General features: G+C 40.9%; 1 protein-coding gene across 1 annotated transcript; it reads right to left on the reverse strand.

Annotated features, from left to right (window-relative positions):
- Window positions 1-399: 399 nt before the first annotated feature.
- On the reverse strand, window positions 400-19,395 carry TMCO5A (transmembrane and coiled-coil domains 5A). The gene is made up of 11 exons (XM_027869867.1): window positions 19,361-19,395; window positions 18,202-18,354; window positions 17,305-17,428; window positions 16,068-16,118; window positions 13,115-13,192; window positions 8,556-8,612; window positions 7,947-8,006; window positions 7,199-7,263; window positions 5,395-5,470; window positions 2,870-2,913; window positions 400-598 (listed from the first exon to the last, which is right to left on the reverse strand). The coding sequence occupies exons 1-11, from the start codon at window positions 19,393-19,395 to the stop codon at window positions 400-402; spliced, it is 942 nt and encodes a 313-aa protein (XP_027725668.1).
- Between the last annotated feature and the right edge of the window lie 167 nt (window positions 19,396-19,562).

The raw sequence follows: 19,562 nt of genomic DNA on the forward strand, positions 1-19,562 counted from the left end.
TCTACTCAGCAAAATGAATATAGAAAAGCCCAATGCACAATAAGTAAGGAATGGACATAGAAGAGCCCTGCAGAGAGAGTGTCAGGTTATTATTAACATGCTATTTTGGAGGTAGTCATTTCCTGCTGCCTGATTCCCTCCCCCCGCATCCCACTCCCTTTCACAAAACTTTGGCCCCTCACACTGCATATCCACAGTCTCCAGAATTTAATGACAAAATTCTTTATTCGGGGGAGAGAACTCGTGGAAGGAAAACTTTAGATGGGAAGGTCCCCAGGACAGCAGACCTCGGGAAAGCAGCTGTCATCCAAAGTCTTCTCCCCTCCATCTGGCCATTTCTCACTCGCAGCCGTCAGTCACGCTTTGTCTCCAGTCACTCTAGTATACCACACACAGGGATTAGTGAGGCAAGACGTCTTCTACCTCCAGTGTAAAAAATGGCAGTAGGAAGCACCTCAGCCTATACAAGGTACCCCGGCTCAGCATCTTAGGCAGGGTGTCCAATATGAGATCTGGATTTACATGATTAATATGGAAAAGCAGGTAGCCTTGTAGCCTGGTGAGCAATAGCATTGTAAAGAAGAGATATCCAAGAGTCCTGCAAAGAGAGTGCCAGGTTACGGTTCCTCAAACACACAGAGGTAAATTGGAAGCAAAGGAGTAGAGCCTGTTTTTGTCTTGGACTACTAAGTCAGGGCATTTTTTTTTTTGGGTGAGGCAATCAGGGTTAAGTGACTTGCCCAGGGTCACACAGCTATTAAGTGTCAAGTGTCTGTAGTCAAGGCATTTAAAAATTTTAATTCTATTACTTGTACCAGGAGCTGGCTATCCAAGGATATGCTGGTAGATATTTAACAACTGGTTTCCAGAATTTTTTTTTTTTTACCATGACACACTTTTAAAGTTTAATCTTCACAATTAACATTTTCTCGATCATTTTCTTAAGTCTGGACAATTGACAAAACAATAAATCAAGACCTAATTTGTAGTGTTTGCCTTGCTAACGTCTAAAGTGTAAATGCTCACACTGAAAATTTAATAATAGGTTCTCATGAAATACAGAGCTGATTCTAGTATACCCCTGTGAGCATCAGAACCAAAGAACCAACGAGAAATAAGAGAATCTGCCAGAGTGTAATCACTGTGTAGCAGTGCAGAAGAGCAGGACCCAGCTCTCTGGACTTGGGGGTCCCCACCCCTCCAACAACCTGCACTTACCAAAAGAAGTTGGGTAAAGAAAAGCCTTTTTTTGTAGCCTCATGTACTGAAATCACCCTATGAGTTACTGTTGGGCATCTGCTCTGGACGTTTGTCACAGTTCAGTTAGGTAGTGATTGATTGTCTTCAGGCGTCTTCAACACCAGGTAGCTCTAGAGGCTGAGGACCTTGTCCAGGGATTATGAGTAAATCTTTAATGGTACTTTGGGGAGTCATCTTCAGGGATATGAATATTACTTCCCTATCATCTCTGGAGGACTAAATGTTATTTGCAAATTAATTTTGCAGATAAATGAAACATCCCTTTAGGTATTCAATTAAAACATTGATGGGGATTTCTCTTTATCATATCGCATCATCATAATTATCAGCAACAACTATTTTACCCTACTGTCTTAAATAGAAAACTCTAGACATTAGACTTCCTTTTGATGACTTAGGTTCATTCCCATAGTATAGTGGTAAGTACACCAGATTTAGAGTCAAAGGAAATCTGCATTTGAGGTGGGCTCTGTTATTGACTCAGTGTGTTATCTTGGACAAATCACTTAACCTCTCAGGGCCTCAGTTTCCTCATCTGTAAAATGATGGGGATGTTCTTTAAAGTCTGCAAGAATATCGAGGATCATGCTACTCAGTAATATGGTGCTGCCCCTCAAAAGTTCCAGGGATATGGAGTACAATTTACCCCTAAACTAATTGGCCCCAGACAATCGTCCTTTGTGAGTTCTTGTGTTATTGTTGAATCATTTCAGTTGTGTCTGACTCTTTGTGACCCCATTTGGAGTTTTCTTGGCAAAGATGCTGGAATGGTTTGCCATTTCCTTCTCTGGCTCATTTTACATATGAGGAGACTGAGGCAAATAGGGTTAAGTGACTTGCCCAGGGTTGCACAGCTTAGTAAGAGTTTTAATTTGAACTCAGGAAGACGAGTCTTTCTAGGTCCAAGCCCATCACTCTACCCATTGTTCTACCTAGCTGCTCTTTGAATTCTCATGCCCTACTTTTAATTCTATTTTCTGCCTTTTCCTTCATGGTTAACTATCACATGAAATAATGAATATGAAGTATTTAGTATCCACGAATAATATATAAAAATGTTAGTTGAATTTTATTGAACAAAGTGCTGTATAAATGGAAACTATTATTGTTGTTGTTTCTTATTGATATCAATGTGCCCGTGTTTGGTAGCATCCCCCCCTGCCCCCTGTCTTTTGACTTAAAGCCTTTTAATCTATTGGGAAATCAGGTAACTAGGTATGTTAGAATTTGGCATAACGAATGAACAAATGGTCTCTGAGTAAGGGCCTCTGGGAATCTGTTCTGTGTGAGTATTAGTGAATGGATTTTGTAAAATCAATTTGACTGCTTAGAGGAGGACTTTTTCTGGCTTATTTCCAGGTTTTCTGCTAATCTGAAAAAGTTGAGATTAGCAGTGACCTCTGAATAAACAAAACATTACGGCACAACGTAAGATCTAGTCATTGATTACGTGACTATTACATTTTCTAACTTAATTGTACATGCTACTTTTTTTTTTTTACAAGGCTGTCTCTTCTCCATCACCCCCACTAGACTTCCTTGTTTGTTAGAAGGGCCCTTTATGGTAGGCTGAGACTCCAGTAAGTTAATACAAAGATTTTCCACCTACTTGTACCAGAAGAGGCTCCTCTTTCTTCCAACAATGATTTTCTCCTGTGGTGAAGAGGCAAGGGTACCAGTGAGAAGGTAAAAAAGAGCCTATGATTTTCACTCCTCCCCCTAACCCTAGGAAACTGTCTTTTTTTTTTTTTTTGGATAAGGGGGTCAGGTTCTAGACCCATGATTTCATTGATATAGGAAACTTCCGACATGGAAACTCCCTCTCCAATGCAGACCATTTGAAATTTAGTCTTAAAGTGTGTTGAGTAATAAGAGCTTAGATGTCTTGTGCCAGGGTCACTCAGTTAGAATATGTCAGATGTAGCACTTGAATCCTTTCTGTTTCCAAGGTCAGCTCTCTATCAATTATGCCCCACTCCCACCAAATTGAGTCTAACTACATTTATTACTTATGCCAACTTATTACTTAGCTCAAAAGGAAACTAAATGGTAAGTCCTTATTCCCAGAGAGAAGACAGAAATCTAGGAAAATATAATGATGGCAGTAGCTTGGATTTCTACAGCACCTTCCTTCTAAATTTTTTGCACTGAGATTGCGTTTTCCCCATAACTGGCTTGTGAGGTAGAAAAGGAGGGATTATGATGCTAATTTTAGAGAGGAGGAAATTGAAGCTAATGAGGGCAAGCCCATTTGTTCAATTCAGAGAAAGTATTTAATGAAGTGCTCACTGTGTAAGACTTGCCATTGGGCAAATGCAAAGGTAAAATTGAAAACCGGTCTCTGCCCTCAGCATACTTAACTGTTTACTGAAATGATAAAACCAGAATGAGAACGTGTCTCTGATTACAGTCCAGTTCTTCAGCCCATTAGGAAATATAACAGATACCCAAATACCCTGACAGACATCCTGTCTTGGGTTGTGTCCTCCTATAATCCCTTCCAATAGAGCTATGGCCAACCTTAAAGAGAAGAGATGAGTTCCAGAAGAGAACCTCAGGCCATTAACCTCGGGCCAAGTCAGTGATTAGGTACATCTCAGACTTGACCCTAAAGCTTTTCAGAGTCTCATAAACATATTTCTTCCCCATCACCCCCCCCCCCCCCCCTTTCCCCCCCCCCAAAAAAATTTTTCCCCCCCCCCCCCCCCCCCCCCCCCCATTTTCCTCATTCTAGAAAACAAACCAATAACCCTGTCTCTCTACTGTTACCTTATGTGCTCAGGAATAATGGTAACTGGCCCTCAACACAGAAAACCAATATTATAGCTCTTCCAGAAGTCAAAGCTGGGGCTATGAGAGATTCATTCTTCCTCTGAAGCAGGTTCATTTCCCCTAGTTCTAACAAGTCACTACTTCAGTGGATATATACTATCAGGGAGCTATACTGTGCGCTATATTTTAAATCAACATTTTTACTTGCCCAGAGCCCTCCTTCTCTTACATCTTGGCCAAATTTATTTTAGATTGTGAGTGGCATGGAATCAACACAAAGAAACAGCTTGAACTTTCTTTGGTGATCTCTTTGGTCAGGTTTGGGGGATTCTGGAATGGTTGTATTTGGTATTGCACATTTTGACTCACTCTTTAACATTGAGAGTGTAGACACAAGTATCATTGGTAGGGGGAACTCCTGATAAGGGAGCTTCTTTTACCAATGTAGGTAGGCTCCTTCTCTGCAACTTAATAGTTTCAAAAGAGTTGCCAACCAATTAATCAATCAATCATGTTTTTATTAAGCATTGAGAATTACAGGCATTGGGAATACAAGTACAAAAAAAGTGAAACAATTCCCATTTTCACTGAACTTACATTGTAATGGGGATATAAGAAGTACATATAAATATGTGTATTTGTATGTATATATATATAAACATTTTACACATTGATGTTATATAATTATATATTTATTTATATATGCATGCACACATGCATATGCATTGTGTGTACATATACACACATGCATGTATGTATGTATGCATGCATGTATGGATAGATAAATAGGTAAGTGGTATTGTGGCTAGATTACTGGGCCTGGAGTCAGAAAGACTAATGTTCTTGAGTTCAAATCTAGCCTCAGACACTTACTGTTGGGCCCTGGGTAAGTCACTTAACCCTGTTTGCCTCAATTTCCTCATCTGTAAAATGAGCTAGAGAAGAAAATGCCAAACCATCCTAGTTTCTTTGCCAAGAAAACCCCGAAAGGGGTCACAAAGAGTTAGGCATGGCTAAAAACTATTAAAAAAACAACAAAATATCTATGTATCTAACTCTAGATGTATATAGGTATATGTATATATACTTAACAAGTACATATACATATATAAGTATATATGTGCACACACACACACACACACACACACACACACACATACAAGTGACTTCTTCACAGTCATAGCCACTGTGTCAGAGGCAGAACTCAAACCTAGGTCTTCTTGGTTCTGATGCCAGCTTTCTACCTGATATACCAGCATTGTTCTCCTGGATAAAAATTTGGTAAGACAACACAATTTTTGGGGAACCAACCTCCTACCCCCTCTCCAAAAATACTTGCTGACGAGGGAGGGAAATGCTTACCGCATCATTTTGGATGTCATCCACCAGCATTAACCCTCGACTTGCTGTTTGAGAGGATATACTTAGGACTTTTGATCTGGTGGAAAAACCCACAAGAAAGGGACTGAAAAAAAGTACACTAAGATATTTACATTATAGTAGTTGAGGAAAAATGGCTATCTTTCAAAAGGGTACCTAGCAAAAGTGTTGGAAACCATGACTTTAGACTCCCATTTCCCCATTATGTCACAATTGCTACTTTTATGTGAGTGACCTACTTTGATGTCCAATAATTCAGATTTGTGAGATAGCAACCTGAAAAGAAGCTCAGGATAATGGAAAGAGCACTGAGTTGGGAGTCATAGGATCATAGATTTTGAGCTGGAAGAGACCTTCAAAGCCCATTAAGTCCAATCCCCTGACCAATTTTGCAGATAAAGAAAACTGAGACAAAGAGAGATTAAGTGACTTGCCTAGGACTGCACAACTGGTAAGTGTGTGAGGCAGGATTTGAATCCATGTCCTTGTCGTTCTAAGTCCAGTCTCCTATATACTACACCATGTCATCCCTATTAAAATGAGACCTGACTTTGAATTGCAGATTTGCTACTTGCTACACTTATAATCTTGGACAAATCACTTTGTCTCTATGAACCTATATCCTTGTGGATAAATTGAAGTGTTGAATTGGATATTTCCAAGGTCCCTTTTTCAGCTGTAGGCCTTATAAAATCTAAAAGGAACCTTGACCAAGGTAGTATTGAGTGGCATCTGCCATGGTTCCCATTCTATATTCCAAGCAGAGTCAGAGAAATGGGAGCACTGAAAGAATTACTACTGTATTGATCTCTATTAGCTGTGTGTCATTTTCTCATTATTTGGACTCTTCTCATGAACCCAAGGAACATTTTTCTTACCTTTGGATCTTAATTTTTTTTTTAATTAAAGAATGCAGAGACCCATATGTTGTGAATAATCCTGAGCTCTACAGAAATGGAAAGCTCAGACCCTGTCCAGGGATTGTTTTTATAGAATTATTGGGGGGATGGGGCACTTTTGTAGCCTGAGGGCTTTTTGTTTGTTTGTTTTTAAATTTTGTTTTTAAATTTATGGTGTAAAACAAGCATTTCCATAACATAGCACAGTAAAAAAGAGGACTTCACTGAGGGTTTTGTGTGTGTGTGTGTGTGTGTGTGTGTGTGAAGTATAGAGTGCTCCCTGCCAATGTTACCTTTTGCTTCAGGAGCACTGAATTTGGTGTCAAAAGATCTTGGTTAGAATCTTGGCTCTGATACTTAAAACTTCTGTTTGTGCTTATGGGTAAGCCATCTAACTTCTGTAGGCCTCAGTTCCTTATCTGTAAAATGAGAGGACTAGGCAAAGTAAAGTTTATGTCACCTTCTTGTTTAAAGTACCATCATAATTTCTAAAAAGGAAATGATACTGGAAATTTTCACCAGTAGGATGATAGCTCTTAAATCTATGATCCCATCATTCCCACAAAGCCAGAATGGGTTATAGTGAGCTTTGCTCCTAACACAAACTTAAGTCACTGATCACATGACAAAGAATGAAGAGAAATATGTTCCTGTTCTTTCCTGGGAGGGTTTGAAGAAGTGACTAGGTATGCTGGATTCAGTCTGTTTCAGTTGGGATGATGAGCCCAGACATCCACCCAGACTGTATGGATAGGTAGAAATGTTGCCGATTTGACTTTGGTCAGGAAAGGGCATGAGGAATATTTTTTTCTGTCTCAGGTTGTCCCAAACTCAGCAAGTTGCTGGGAATGTTGCTAAAACCCAGATGGTTGTTTTCCAAAGCTCACATTTCTCTTTCAAGGAACCTATTCTCTACTTCTTCTTCCATCTTCCTCAGGGCTTCTTGGTATTTCTTCAAATGGAAATAAAGGAAACTTCAATCACTTTTTGGAAGGTTCATATGTTTTAATAAAATTATTATGGTTGTCATTGCTTTAATGATCATTGTTGTCAATTAGACCTAGGATTTCATTGGTATAGGGAATTTTGAGCAAATGAATTCCTTCTATGAATAAAGACCATCAACTGTTCTGCATCTATAATTTAGAGAGCTGCTTAGGGCACTGAGTAGTTGAGTGATTTGCCCATGTCATTCAACCAGTCTGTGTCAGAGGCAGGACTTAAACCCAGGTCTTCCTGATTCCAAAGTGGGCTCTTTACTGGTTTTCTATCCACTATAATATATTGATTCTCAGCCAAACCATGAGGATTGTTAAATTGCAGTATAAATCTATGGCCTTCTCAATGTTCTCATCCTTTAACCATTCCCTCCTCTCCAAAGTTGTACCAATATGGAGGACTTTGATGATGGTTGGGTTGGGCATCATGAAGGTGGGTAGATGAAAATAAAATGACTGAGTCATTGTTCCTTTAAGGGATTGCAGAGTAGAAGACCCAGGGGAGATACTGCTAGGAATCTGGAAGGTATGGAGGTTGGTGGATGCCCACCTGCATGAATTTAAATTGATCTGGCCATGGGGGAACATGGCTCTGGTACATTCTATGACATTTTGCCCTCGTACCGAAAAGCTGTACCTTTATGCAAAAGGCCTGGGCCTCACAGAGCTGTTGCACAGATTCGTATTCATCCAGTACCTGGAAGGCCAAAATTCTGCCTTAAATTTATTCCTTTGAGTTGATACAAGAATGAGAATGCTTCTACCTATGTCCTGAACCATTGCCTTAGCTCTGTTATTGCACCAACAGCCATTTTTATTGTGTGTCTGGGCTTCCCCTTCAGGAAAAATCCTCCCTATAGAAGGCAAAATTTGCTGTCCTTTTTAGAACTCGATTTTGAGTAATTAGTAGCTAGAAAACATTAATGGACTGTTGGGCTCTGGGTATGGCAACCATTTATATTTAATAAGGTGGTAGGAGGAGTGAGGGGAGCAAGGAGAGAAAATAGAGTCTAGAATTTATCTTGTAAGAAGATATTTAGAGGTGTAACTGGGATTTTTCTCTTGGTTCCTTTTCCTGTATATCTCCATAAAGGACCTAAATCTGAGAGTCTATCTGGTTATTACTGGTCTAGATAAGATAACCTAAGCATGGTGCTTGACACACAGTAGGCTCCTAATGCTTATTACTATTCCCTTCTCACTTCTGTTCCCTTCCATCCTGCTTTGGGAAAGGTAGTAATTTTACCTTGGCCAGTTCCTTTTCTTGCTCTGCCAAAGAGACTTCAGCCTGTTGTATTTTCATCTGTGAAAAGAAAGGGAGGTATGGAACTCAGCAAGGAGAAAGGTAAAAACATGAATGGTTCTCTCACTTGGTAAAATAAACTGTATACTAATCACTTTCCAGGTTATTTATCTTGAACCATCAGAAATTCAGAGGGTATTGGATGACAGGATAACGTACTTAGAGCAAGAAGGGATCTTTGTGGCTTCTAATCCAACCTTCTCATTTGATAGATTAGAAAACTGAGGCCCAGAGAGGTTAAGGGGCTAATTTGACTAAGGTCACACAGATAATAAATTAAAGAGTCAGAATTCAAAGTCGGGTCCTCTGATTCCAAATTCAGTGCTCTTAATAGTACACATTGTGATCTATGTCCACTTGTCCAGATGTTTTTTTTTTAATTTTTAATTTTTTTTTTAATAAGAGGGGTGCAGGGGTCACTTTAGCCAGGAGTATGTTGGTAAATATTTAAAAAGTGGCCCTCCCTACCAAAAAAAATCAGGACATACTTTAAAAAGTTTAATATGCATTTTATACATTTTCTCCATTACTTTCTTAAGTCAAGACAATTAACAAAACAGTAAATTGGCTTGATTTGTAGGTTTGTCAATTTTCAAGATGTAAATGCTCACATTGGAAGTTTAACAATCAGCTCACATGAACCAGTTCAAACTGGCTGCAGCACAACCTTTCTTCAGTTACTATAAATAAATTCATGCTCTCCAATTTTACTATTGTTTGGTAATTTTACTATATAAAGTCATGCTATTCAAACTTTGCTATTGCTGAGTGATCCTATTATTCACCTCTTCCAACTTCTCTTTAGCTTATTCCCCTTTCCCCAAATGTTGGCTTCTAACTTTCTCTCCAACAACTTACTGGCCTGCTAATTTTCTTTCCTATTTTAACTATTTCTGCTGGTAGTAACCACCATCTATTTTCCCAATCACTCCGATATGAAATATTCGACTCTTTTTCACACTCCATATTCAACTAGATTGGGTTTGAGAGTGAGAGATGGTTCTCCTTCTAGCCTGACCATTCCTTCTCTTTCTCTTTTGTTGGACCTTCTTCCAGAACTTGGAATCTAATCATAAGTGCCCCTCAGCGTTCTGACCTGGGCTTTCTTCTGTCCCTCTATACAATTTCATTTTGTGATCTCATCAGCTCCCATGGATTCAATGATCATTTCTATGCTGATGATTCTCAAATCCTCTTTTTCAGCCTTAACCTTTCTCCTGACCTTTGGTCTCATGTCTACAACTGCCTATTGGAAACCTAAAACTGGAGTTCCCAAAAACAATTTAAACTCAACGTGCCCAAAATAGAACTCATCGTCTTTTCCCTGAAACCTTCCTCTTTTCCTAATTTTGTTATTACTGTCCAGGTTGCTACTATCCTCATAGACACCTACATTAGAAATTTAGATGTCATCCTGGAGACTTCATTGTTTCTCAACCCTCATATCCAGTCTATTACCAAATCCTGTTGATTTAGCCTTTGTAACATTTTTCACATATGCTTTCTTCTCTCCTCTAATACTGCCAGCACTCTGGTGCAGACTTTCATCCCCTCATTTCTGGACTATTGCAATAGCTTTCTAGTTGACTTCCTTGCTGCATTCACCTGTCAAAATGATTTTTCTACAGTGCAGATCTGATCACATTCCACCCTTCCTCCCATTGCCAACCATTCAATAAACTCCAGTGACTTCCTATCAATTTCAGTAATCAAATATAAAACCCTCTGTTTGGGGTTCAAAACTTTCATAACCTGTCCTTGCTCCTGTACTTTTAACTTTGGGGATAAGACAGGAAAGAATGAATGAACAAATGAAAGAGGAGTCAGACAGGTAGGAAGAGAATGGTGAGATAGTAGTGTCATGAAAAGAAATAGAGAGGAAATAATATCCAAGAATACACTGCAGAGAAGTCTAGAAGGATGAGGACTCAGAAAAGGCCATTAGATTGACAACTTTTGAAAGACTGATTTCAGTTGAGTGATGAGTTAGAAAGCCAGAAAAGAGAGTGAGAAATTGGAGTTAACAAGGGTAAAAAGCTTTTCCAAGAAATGTGGCTGAGAAAGGGGGAGCTATAGGATGATAGCCAGTGGGGATGGAAGGTTCTCGTGAGAATATTTTAAGTACTAGGGAGACTTGTGGACATGTGTAGGCAGCAGAGAACGAACTAGGGATATTGATGATTGTAATGGGAAGTGGGTTGATAGTGGAGGGCAAACTACTAAAGAAGATGGAGGGGGTTGGGATTGTGGGTACAGGTAGAAAAATTGGACTCCACAAGGAGAAGGCTGATCTCTTCATCATACACTGGAGTAAATAAAGAGAATGGTCGTTCTAGTCAGATTTCCCTCTTCCCCTCTCCCCCTTTTTTCTATTTACTATGTAATCTTCAACCAATCACTTAAGTTATGGGTGCTTCAGTTTCCATATATTTAAAATGGGAGTTGGAGTAGATGACCAGCTCTATATCTCTGATCTTGTGATCCTTTCATTTCCCTTAGTAACTCCTAGAAACTATGTCTGGCTTTGCATAGTTTATGCACAGTTTTTTTTTCCTGTTTATGAAAAATGGGAAGATTCATAGTCAGGTAAGGAGACAATAGAAGGGAAGAGAACATGTTTCCCTATGTCCTTTTGTCCATTTCTGAGGACAACTGAATTTTTTGTGACTGGAAGCGCTCAAGCAGACCTTGTTGATTCCTCTGAGTCAGAGATGTTGGAGAAGGGATTTCTGCACTGGGTAGAGGCTGGAATTAGATGACTTCTAAGATTTCATTAGGACTCTTAAGAGTTCCATGAGTCTGCATACCAAGATTTTCATTCCTAAAGGCCTAGAGTGCCTTGTATTATTTACATCAAAGTGAGATCCCTGTCATATTTGTACTTCTCAGCTGGCCCCTTCCTGGTTTGGTATGGTGGTGAATGTGCTGGGTGAGGAATCAGAGGACCTGAGTTCAAATCCTAGTTCTACTAATTAACCTACGTAACCCTAGGTGAGTCATTTAATCTCTCTGGGTCTAAGTTGCTCCATCGTTAAAATGAGGGGTTTGGATTAAATAATCTCTGAAGACCCTTGTAGTTCTCAAACCATGATGCTTGAAAAGACTCTCTGCTCATTTCCTTATAACCAATGGACATGTCATTGTCATTCTCATCTCTCGGTCTTTTTTTTGGGTTGTGTTCCTTTGCCCGCCCATCTAAATAATCTGCATCTTTCAGGGCTCAGTTCCAGTCCCTCCCAGCCTGCCCACACATACCTCCTACCCCCAGAAGGCAGTATGGCTCAATGAAAAGAGCAGTGGACATGGGGTCAGAGGACCTGGATTCAAATCCTGGCTCTCTTACCTACCTACAGTGCAACCCCAGATGAATCACTTCAGTCTACTGAGTTTTAGCTTCTTTATCTACAAATTTATGGCATTGGGTTAACTGATTTTTGAAGCCCTATCTAGATCTTAATCTATGATGTTGTGAAGGACTTTCTGGCAATTCTAAAATTCGGATTTTGATGAACACGGTCATGTCATTCCAACCTTCGGGCCTTTTCTTACACTGGGTTCCTCTATCTAGAATGCCTTCTTCTTGTTCTCTCTTTAACTATCCCAAACCTGCCCATTCTTCACGACCCCAGTCTGGTCCCATCTTCTCCGAGAGGGCAGTGTGCCATGAATAGAGAGCTATATTTGGAGTCGGGAGATCTGTGCTCAGTCACTAGCTTTGTCACTTAGTCCTTGTGTGACCTTGAGCAAGTTACTTTACTCTGGTCCTCATTTCTTTATCTATAAAAGTATGTGGTTCTACTAGATTGCCTGCAACATCTGAATTTCTGGCTCTAAATCTATGATAAGCCTCTCCCAACCATTCCAGCCATAATGACCTCTGCCTTCTTCAATACTCTCAGCCTATTGTGGCTCTTCTGTACCTCAGTTTCCTCTTCTATACCATGAGGATGATCATTCAATGAACTAAGAGTCAATGAATTAAGAGCCTACTAAGTGCTAAACACTGGATGATACAATACCTCTGTAAGGAACAACTTTTGGGATTGTTGTGAGGATCAAATGAGACAGTGTAAGTAACAAGCTTCGTAAGCCTTGACATGTCTAAGGATCAAAACTGCTACGTTAGGAAAGGTACCTGCAGATCTGAGTCCTTTTAAGCTTTAATGTAGATCATGCAAACCTTGAAACTATATAACTATGTGCTCTTATTATTATAGGAAGCTATTCAACAGATACTTAAGGTAATTTCAGGTCGCACACAAATATTGGTTAAATGAATGAGTAAAGGGCAGAGGTCAACTCTGAAGGAAGCTGGAATACAGAATTTGGCTCCAGACTGGAATTTTGAAGCTAAGGCCACAGGTAAACCAGGAAGCTCTTGGCTCATTTGGACTTGGTAGGATCTCAGAGCTGTGTGTATTTGTGCTGACCTTGAGAGCTGGCCCCTAGGGAATTAGTAGGGCCCTAAACCTAAACAGTCCCAGGAATACATTTTAACTCACCTTTGCCACTTCTGGAGATCCCAATAAGTTTTCTTCCTCAGGCACAAATGCTTTGGGTGCACGCGTTTTCTCTGAAAGCTGTAGTTTCACATAAAAGCATGTTGAGCTGAATGAGATGCACAAACATCCTATGCAGGGCTAATGGACTCTTGAATTTCCCATGGTTGCCAGGGAAGGGGAAGTGGGCAGAGGGATGTTGGAAGTCCTAAATAGGCATCATGGCGGTAAATGGCTCTGTCCGCTCTGTTCTAGCAAGCCCAGAAAGGCTCCTCCTTTCCTTATTTCTGGGCCTCACAGATCATGCTGGCCAAGTCAGATACATCCTTAAACCTGAACCTCACATCCAGCCTAAGTCTGAACCTGAACCTCAAATCCATTCTAAGTCATCCAGTGTTGGGGTCAACTGTCTCAGAGAGCAAGGAAACCTTGGATAGTTTCACTCTGGTTTGATCCAAGAAAGATTTTCTGGTCATTTCTTTAACCCCAATGGATGTGCCATTGTCATCCCCACATGGTCTATAAATGGAGCGTGTTGAAGTAAGTGCTAGATGGGGAAATGGGGAACCCTTTGGGAAACAAGTATCATTAGAAGAACTAAAGTTCTTTTGTGAAATTGTCTCAAGGGTAGAACCATAACTAGAACTTCCAAAAACTTTGGCCAGGAAATGTGGCATAAAAGGGACCCTCGGGTTTTTTGGCTTTTTTTTGGGGGGGGGGAGATGGGAAAAAGGAATGGACATTCCATATAGAGGAGATAGAGAGCCCAGAACACCATAAGACCTATGCTGAATATTTTCCCTCTTCTCATCTAGGAGAAGAGGAACATAGGTAGTTTCCTATTTAAACTGACCTTGAGACCTAGTTTTCAAAGATAATTAGTTGTTCTTTTATACTTAACATCTAAGAAGCCTTATTAATAGATGGGGGGTAGGGTGGTTGGAGTGGAGGTGGAAAACTTATAGCAAATAGATAATTGCTTTTGAGAAAGGGGCTGAAAGTGGGCTTGAAATTCAATCCCCAAACACCGTCCTCCCTCAAAGTATCATATTAAAATTAGGAGAACTTAGGGACTTCTCTAGTCCAGAGGTGTCAAATTCACTGCCCATAGGGCTGTGCAGCTTAATATTCCCCAGCATGGCCAGAATCAGATTAAAATATAACTGGGAAGTATTTAACAAAATAAATAAAAATACAATAAAACAGATAATAACTGATGGTTTCCTAAGTCAATATATGACCTTAAGGGGCCCATTTCTATTTGAGTTTGACATTACTGCTCTAGTCCATTTAATTGATTTTACAGATGAGGAAACTAAGACGCCAGAGGTGGGAAGTGACTTACCCAAGATGACACTGAGAAAGGCAAATTTATCTCTTAAGGAAACTGAGGCTGAGTTAGGGTGGAGTCAAATGGAATCCCGGTCCTCATAGGACTGACTCACAGACTGTCAGAGCCTGAAGGGACCCGAGTGACTGCCTTGACCAACCCCCTTCATTTTACAAAGAAGAGAACAGACACCCAGAGTCGGGGTCAGCGTGCAGGCTAGAACCTTGTTCTGCTGACACTGAGACTGGCACTCTTTCAGCTAGGTTTTTGAAATTTGGCCTCTTGTATGCCCCAGGAAGGACAATATTGAGAGGCTAGGGAGAACTTCTAGGCCTGGGAAAGTAATTTCCAAATCCCTGAAATCGCCTTCCACCCCTCTACCCCTCAGAGGCCTGGGGAAATTAAATGACTTGTCTAAGTCACATAGGTAATACCTTCATGGTAAAACCAGGATTTTCAGCTAGATCCTCTGAACCCAAATTTATTACTCTCTTCACTGTGCCATGCTGACTCCTCATTTACCATCTCCCTAAGGTCAAACTCTATTGGAAAGACCAGCTCTGAACTGAATGTGCCTAAAACCTCTCCCCTACCCCCAACCTGAATTTAGGGAGTGTTTATCTTGAGATGGAAATTTTTCTGCTCCTCTCCCCATTTTCATATTTTAATCCTTGTCTTCCTGCCCAATCTCCAGCTTTTAAGCTTAGAAAATTTTAAGAAGCCAGGCAGGACCTCTAAAAAAGCCTTCGGGAAAAGAAGATATTCCTAACATTGGGGAGATGGCAATGTTCCCAGGAAGTCCACTGTCCCTGCCAGTGCTGGGAAGGGTAAGTGCTCTTATCCTTAGGCAGCATAACGCCCCTCTCCTTGGGTAGAGATATATGCTGCAAGGAATGCCCAGTGGAGTAACACCCCCTATTTACACTGAAGGAATCAACTCACTGGGCCAGGGCCAGGTGGAAGGAAATGACTGGGCAAGTATCGTCTAATGGGATTCATTACTCATTCTGCTACTCTTCCCCATCCTCCAACCTGCCCCCCCCCCAACCAGAACAGCTGAAAGGACCATGATCCTTGGGGCAGAGGTTGAGCACTGCCAGTCTCAGTCTTAACTTGAGGAACTAGGGATACAATGAAGTTGCTCCTCCTGCTTCTTTTCTCAATCATCCCCATTGTTGGATCCTCCTGGCCATTGAGATACTCTCCTGTATGTGTCTATATATGTATGTGTCTATATATATATATAGATAGATAGATAGATAGATAAAATCTCATGTCATTCTCACAGCAATTCTGCAAAATAGTACTATTATCCCCATTTTACGGAGGGGGAACTGAGGCTCTGAGAAACAAAGTGACTTTAAATACCCAGGGTCACACAGCTGCTAAGTATCAGAGGCAAGATCTGAACACAGGCCTTCCTGACTCCAAGGCCAGTACTCTATATACTTACCATACTATGCTGCCTCATACTCAACCATCTAAGCAAATGGATGGAGATTATAGCCCCCTTTCAGGAATGTGGTTCCTTTGTGGTCACCATTTTGTGGTGCCTTTCTGTTCAGTGAAGGTTGCTGCTATGGGGACATTAGTAACCCTGTTGGGCTTATTAGAGTCATGCCCTACCTGATTCTGAAGCGCTGCTATACTCTGGGTCAAAGCCTCGTTGATCTTTTCCTGTGAAAAGAGAGAAAGAAGTTAAGTGCCTCCAACTGTCCATACGACTGTACTCATCTGAGTTTTCTCTACCTCTCCCCACATTGACGCTCCCTTGGAATTTGGCCTGTGACTAAAACCCTTTCTGCAGAATCATAGAAGTTTAGCATTGGAAGGGGGCTGAGAGACTGAGGCTGACTAATATCACCCAAAAAAGGAACCCCCTTTTTAATAAATGATCATCTGGATCAGGGATCAGCAAATGAAGATCCATGGGCCAAATCTGGCCTGCCACATGTTTTTGCACAGTAAAATGTAAAACAACCATTCTTAGCTTATAGGTCATACAAAGACAGGTAGCAAGTTGGATTTTGGCCTGTGTGCTAATTTAGGAAGCTTTTCCTTATATCAAGCCCTAGCTTTTTTCTCTTTGCACTTTCTATCCCTCACTCATTGTTCTGCCAATCAGAACAAATCTAATTTCTCTTCCTAAGGACTGCCCTTCAAATACTTGAAACCAACAGTCATGTTCTAGGCTAAAACTTCCCAGTTACTTCCTTCTTTCTATTTGTATCTCCAGGGCCAAGCATAGTGCCTGGCACCTAGTAGGTGCTTGATAAATGTTTGCTGATTGATTTCTTCAATTGACCCTTAAATGGTATTGCTACTCAGGATCCTTCTCTATCCCGGTTGTTTTCATCTAGATAGCAATTCTTACCTGGGGTCTGTGAACTTTTTTTAAAAACATATTTTGATAACTTTCTTTATTTAAAAATATTTTGATAACTTTATTTCAATTCCTATGTATTTTATTCTATGTATTTAAAAATATAATTTTGAGGAGTCTATAGGTTTTACTAGACCACCAAAGGAGCTCATAAGACAAAAAATGGTTAAGAAACCTTGATCTAGCCTCTGGACACTTTTTCTGCATATCTGTTATGTGGATTAACTGTGGTGAAGTCTCACCACACACTATAGCTCTTACAGCGTTTCTATCATTAAATAATTTCAAGGCAAATGCATCTCCTTCCCCCTACCTATTTCCTCTTGCTGTCTACAAAAACCGGGATTTCCCCTCTGTTAACTATTCCTGGTATGGGAGCCGTGAGAAGGGAAAAGAGCCTTCTGGAATGGTTGGGGAGAGACAGAGTAACAGAATGAGGAAGGAAGGCCCCCGTAGCTTTTTTGCCAGCCATTTCCTTACTAGTTTTGAAGTCTCCTGTTCCATTTCTTTCAAATCCTGCTCCTTTTGAGATAAGGTACATTCTAACTCTTTCCTCTCCTGTTCTTCTGCTAAGTGTGCTAAGCGAGCAAGCTCACTTTCCAACCTGTAGAACAACACAAGGGTGATCAAGAGAGGAATGATATTTAGCTTGTTTCAATGTCCTAGGCTGGGAAGACTTATAATGACAACCAAACAGTAACCTCAGATTGGCAGTGTATTTTTTTCTGGATCACTAAGGGGCAGGAAAAAATTAAGAACCCCCCCCCCCCAATTTCTCCTAACTCCTCCATTGCTCCCACCTGCCACCAAACTCAACTTGCAAAGATTTTCTTTGTTAACATGAGCAAATGTCCAGGCATTTAAAACGCAAAACATTTAAAACATTCAGTTTCTCAGGGATCCAGCCACAGACAAATTTGCCTAAGAATGTTGAGGAGGGTCCCATGTGCTGATCCATAGACTATCAGACCTCTTTGAGTATGAGAATTCTGGGCTGCCATAGAACTAAAGCTACTGGGTGTTCCCACTAAGTCTGACGCCAATATGGTGAGCCTTTGGAAGAGGCCATCAGGTTGCCTAAGGAGAGGTGAACCTGTTCGGACTGGAAGCAGATTGAGTCAAAGCTCTTATGTCAATCAATAGTGGGATTGGGCCTATGAGTGGCCACTGCACTTCTAGCTTGGGAAAGATGGTGAGACCTGGTCTCAAGAAGAAAAAGAAGGAAGAATGAAGGACAAGGGTCTTTCTTTTAGAGTGTTTGACCTTTTGGAGAGCAGACAGGGAGACTTCAAGAGACCCTCCTCATCTCCATTCTCCGCCTTCCCATCTGTCAACAGGAGCAGTACCCTTAATTCCAGTTAAACCCCAGACCCTCACCTGTTGTTCTTGTCTTCTTCCTTCTGAATTTTTAATAGAAGAGACTGGTTTGCCTCATCTATTCTCTGCAGATCCTTTTCAAGGTCCATGTTCAAACTCAGAAGGATCTTCTTAGATTGTTCCAAACGTAGGATTTCCATCTTTTGGGAGGACCTGTAGATTCCATTCAGAAAAATCGATAAAAAAGAGATAACCAGAGAACAGCAATGTTTAATAAATAGAATTAGAAAGGGTTTCTAGGAGTCATGACATCCATATGTCTCTCTGGTTCCTTTGGAGATCACACACAAACCAGGACCCCTTACCTCTTATTATCTTGAAAATGGAGAGTTCATAATTTCACCATTTAATCTGCTCCAGTCTCTTTTAACCAAGGTAACCAGGGAGATATTTCCTGAGCCTTCTCCATATTATTCCAGGGCAGAAAAATTCCCCTCTCCTCCCTATAAAAAGTCCCCCTCCCTACCCTATTAGTCTGATAAGGGTATAAAACGATTCAAACTAAAGGCAAGATTTGTTCTCTGAAATTGCTTTTTCAGTACAGGGAGAATGCTTTTCACTGCCGTAGGTTTTGTGTTTTCCACCTTCCCAGATAGCTCCTGCAGAACTTGTACTACAACACCGCTATGGGGAGAATCCCTCCCTGAGCGTTACTTACCTCAAAGGTTAGCTTTGTGTATATAATAGGCCACCTAGATGGTATTATGGGGGGGACTCTCCGTCCCCAGATGGTATTCATCTACCTGCCTGCCATTGACTCTTTCTTTATAGAGTCATTCCTTAGGGATAGAGGATGTGTCTTTTCCAAGTAGTCTTTTAAAAATGCATGAATCCTGAGGAAGAGAAATTCCATTAAATTCTGGGGAGTTATTAGTACCCGAGTGTGAATTAGTGACTTAATTTTCTCCCCTCAAAACTCTCTGGGAACTGTGCTCTGACAGCACCTTACTGGAGGAATCAGAGTTTCCAGAGAGGAGAGAGGGGAGAAGGGAATGGGTAGTTTTGTGGTATGGACTATAGATAAGGCCTGGGTGGGGCACTGCAGTGGTCCAGGGAGCATTATGATGCTAGGTCACCCGAGTGGCAAGAGCAGGGAAGAGAGGCGCACAGAGCCCGGCGTTGGCGAGAGGACGCGCCAGAGGCAGTCCTCCTTACTCACTCATTTTCCAACAGGGCCAGCCCTTCTTCTTCCATCATCAGTTTCCTAAAGCGCAGATGCAGATAGAGGTTTGCTAGTGTGTTGGAGAAGTGGATCTCATCCTGGTTCTTGAAATAACTAGCCCAGGAATACAACAGATATGGGAAAAACTAGAGTCATCAGTCTCCATTTCCCTCTGGCCCTCAAATCCAGGCCATGATAA

This window comes from Vombatus ursinus, unplaced genomic scaffold, assembly GCF_900497805.2.
Source record: "Vombatus ursinus unplaced genomic scaffold, bare-nosed wombat genome assembly UNPS02014794.1, whole genome shotgun sequence".
Classification (NCBI taxonomy): domain Eukaryota; kingdom Metazoa; phylum Chordata; class Mammalia; order Diprotodontia; family Vombatidae; genus Vombatus; species Vombatus ursinus.

Bases quoted from the DNA above. Each gene is read 5' to 3' on its own strand.
- TMCO5A (XM_027869867.1), bottom strand. From the start codon at position 19,395: ATGGAAGAAGAAGGGCTGGCCCTGTTGGAAAATGA. The intron at 7,264-7,946 runs GTACAGCTTTTC...TTCCATTTGAAG, and splicing joins CCCAGGCCTTTTGCATAAAG to AAATACCAAGAAGCCCTGAG. The intron at 2,914-5,394 runs GTAAGCATTTCC...TCTTCACCACAG, and splicing joins ATGACATCCAAAATGATGCG to GAGAAAATCATTGTTGGAAG.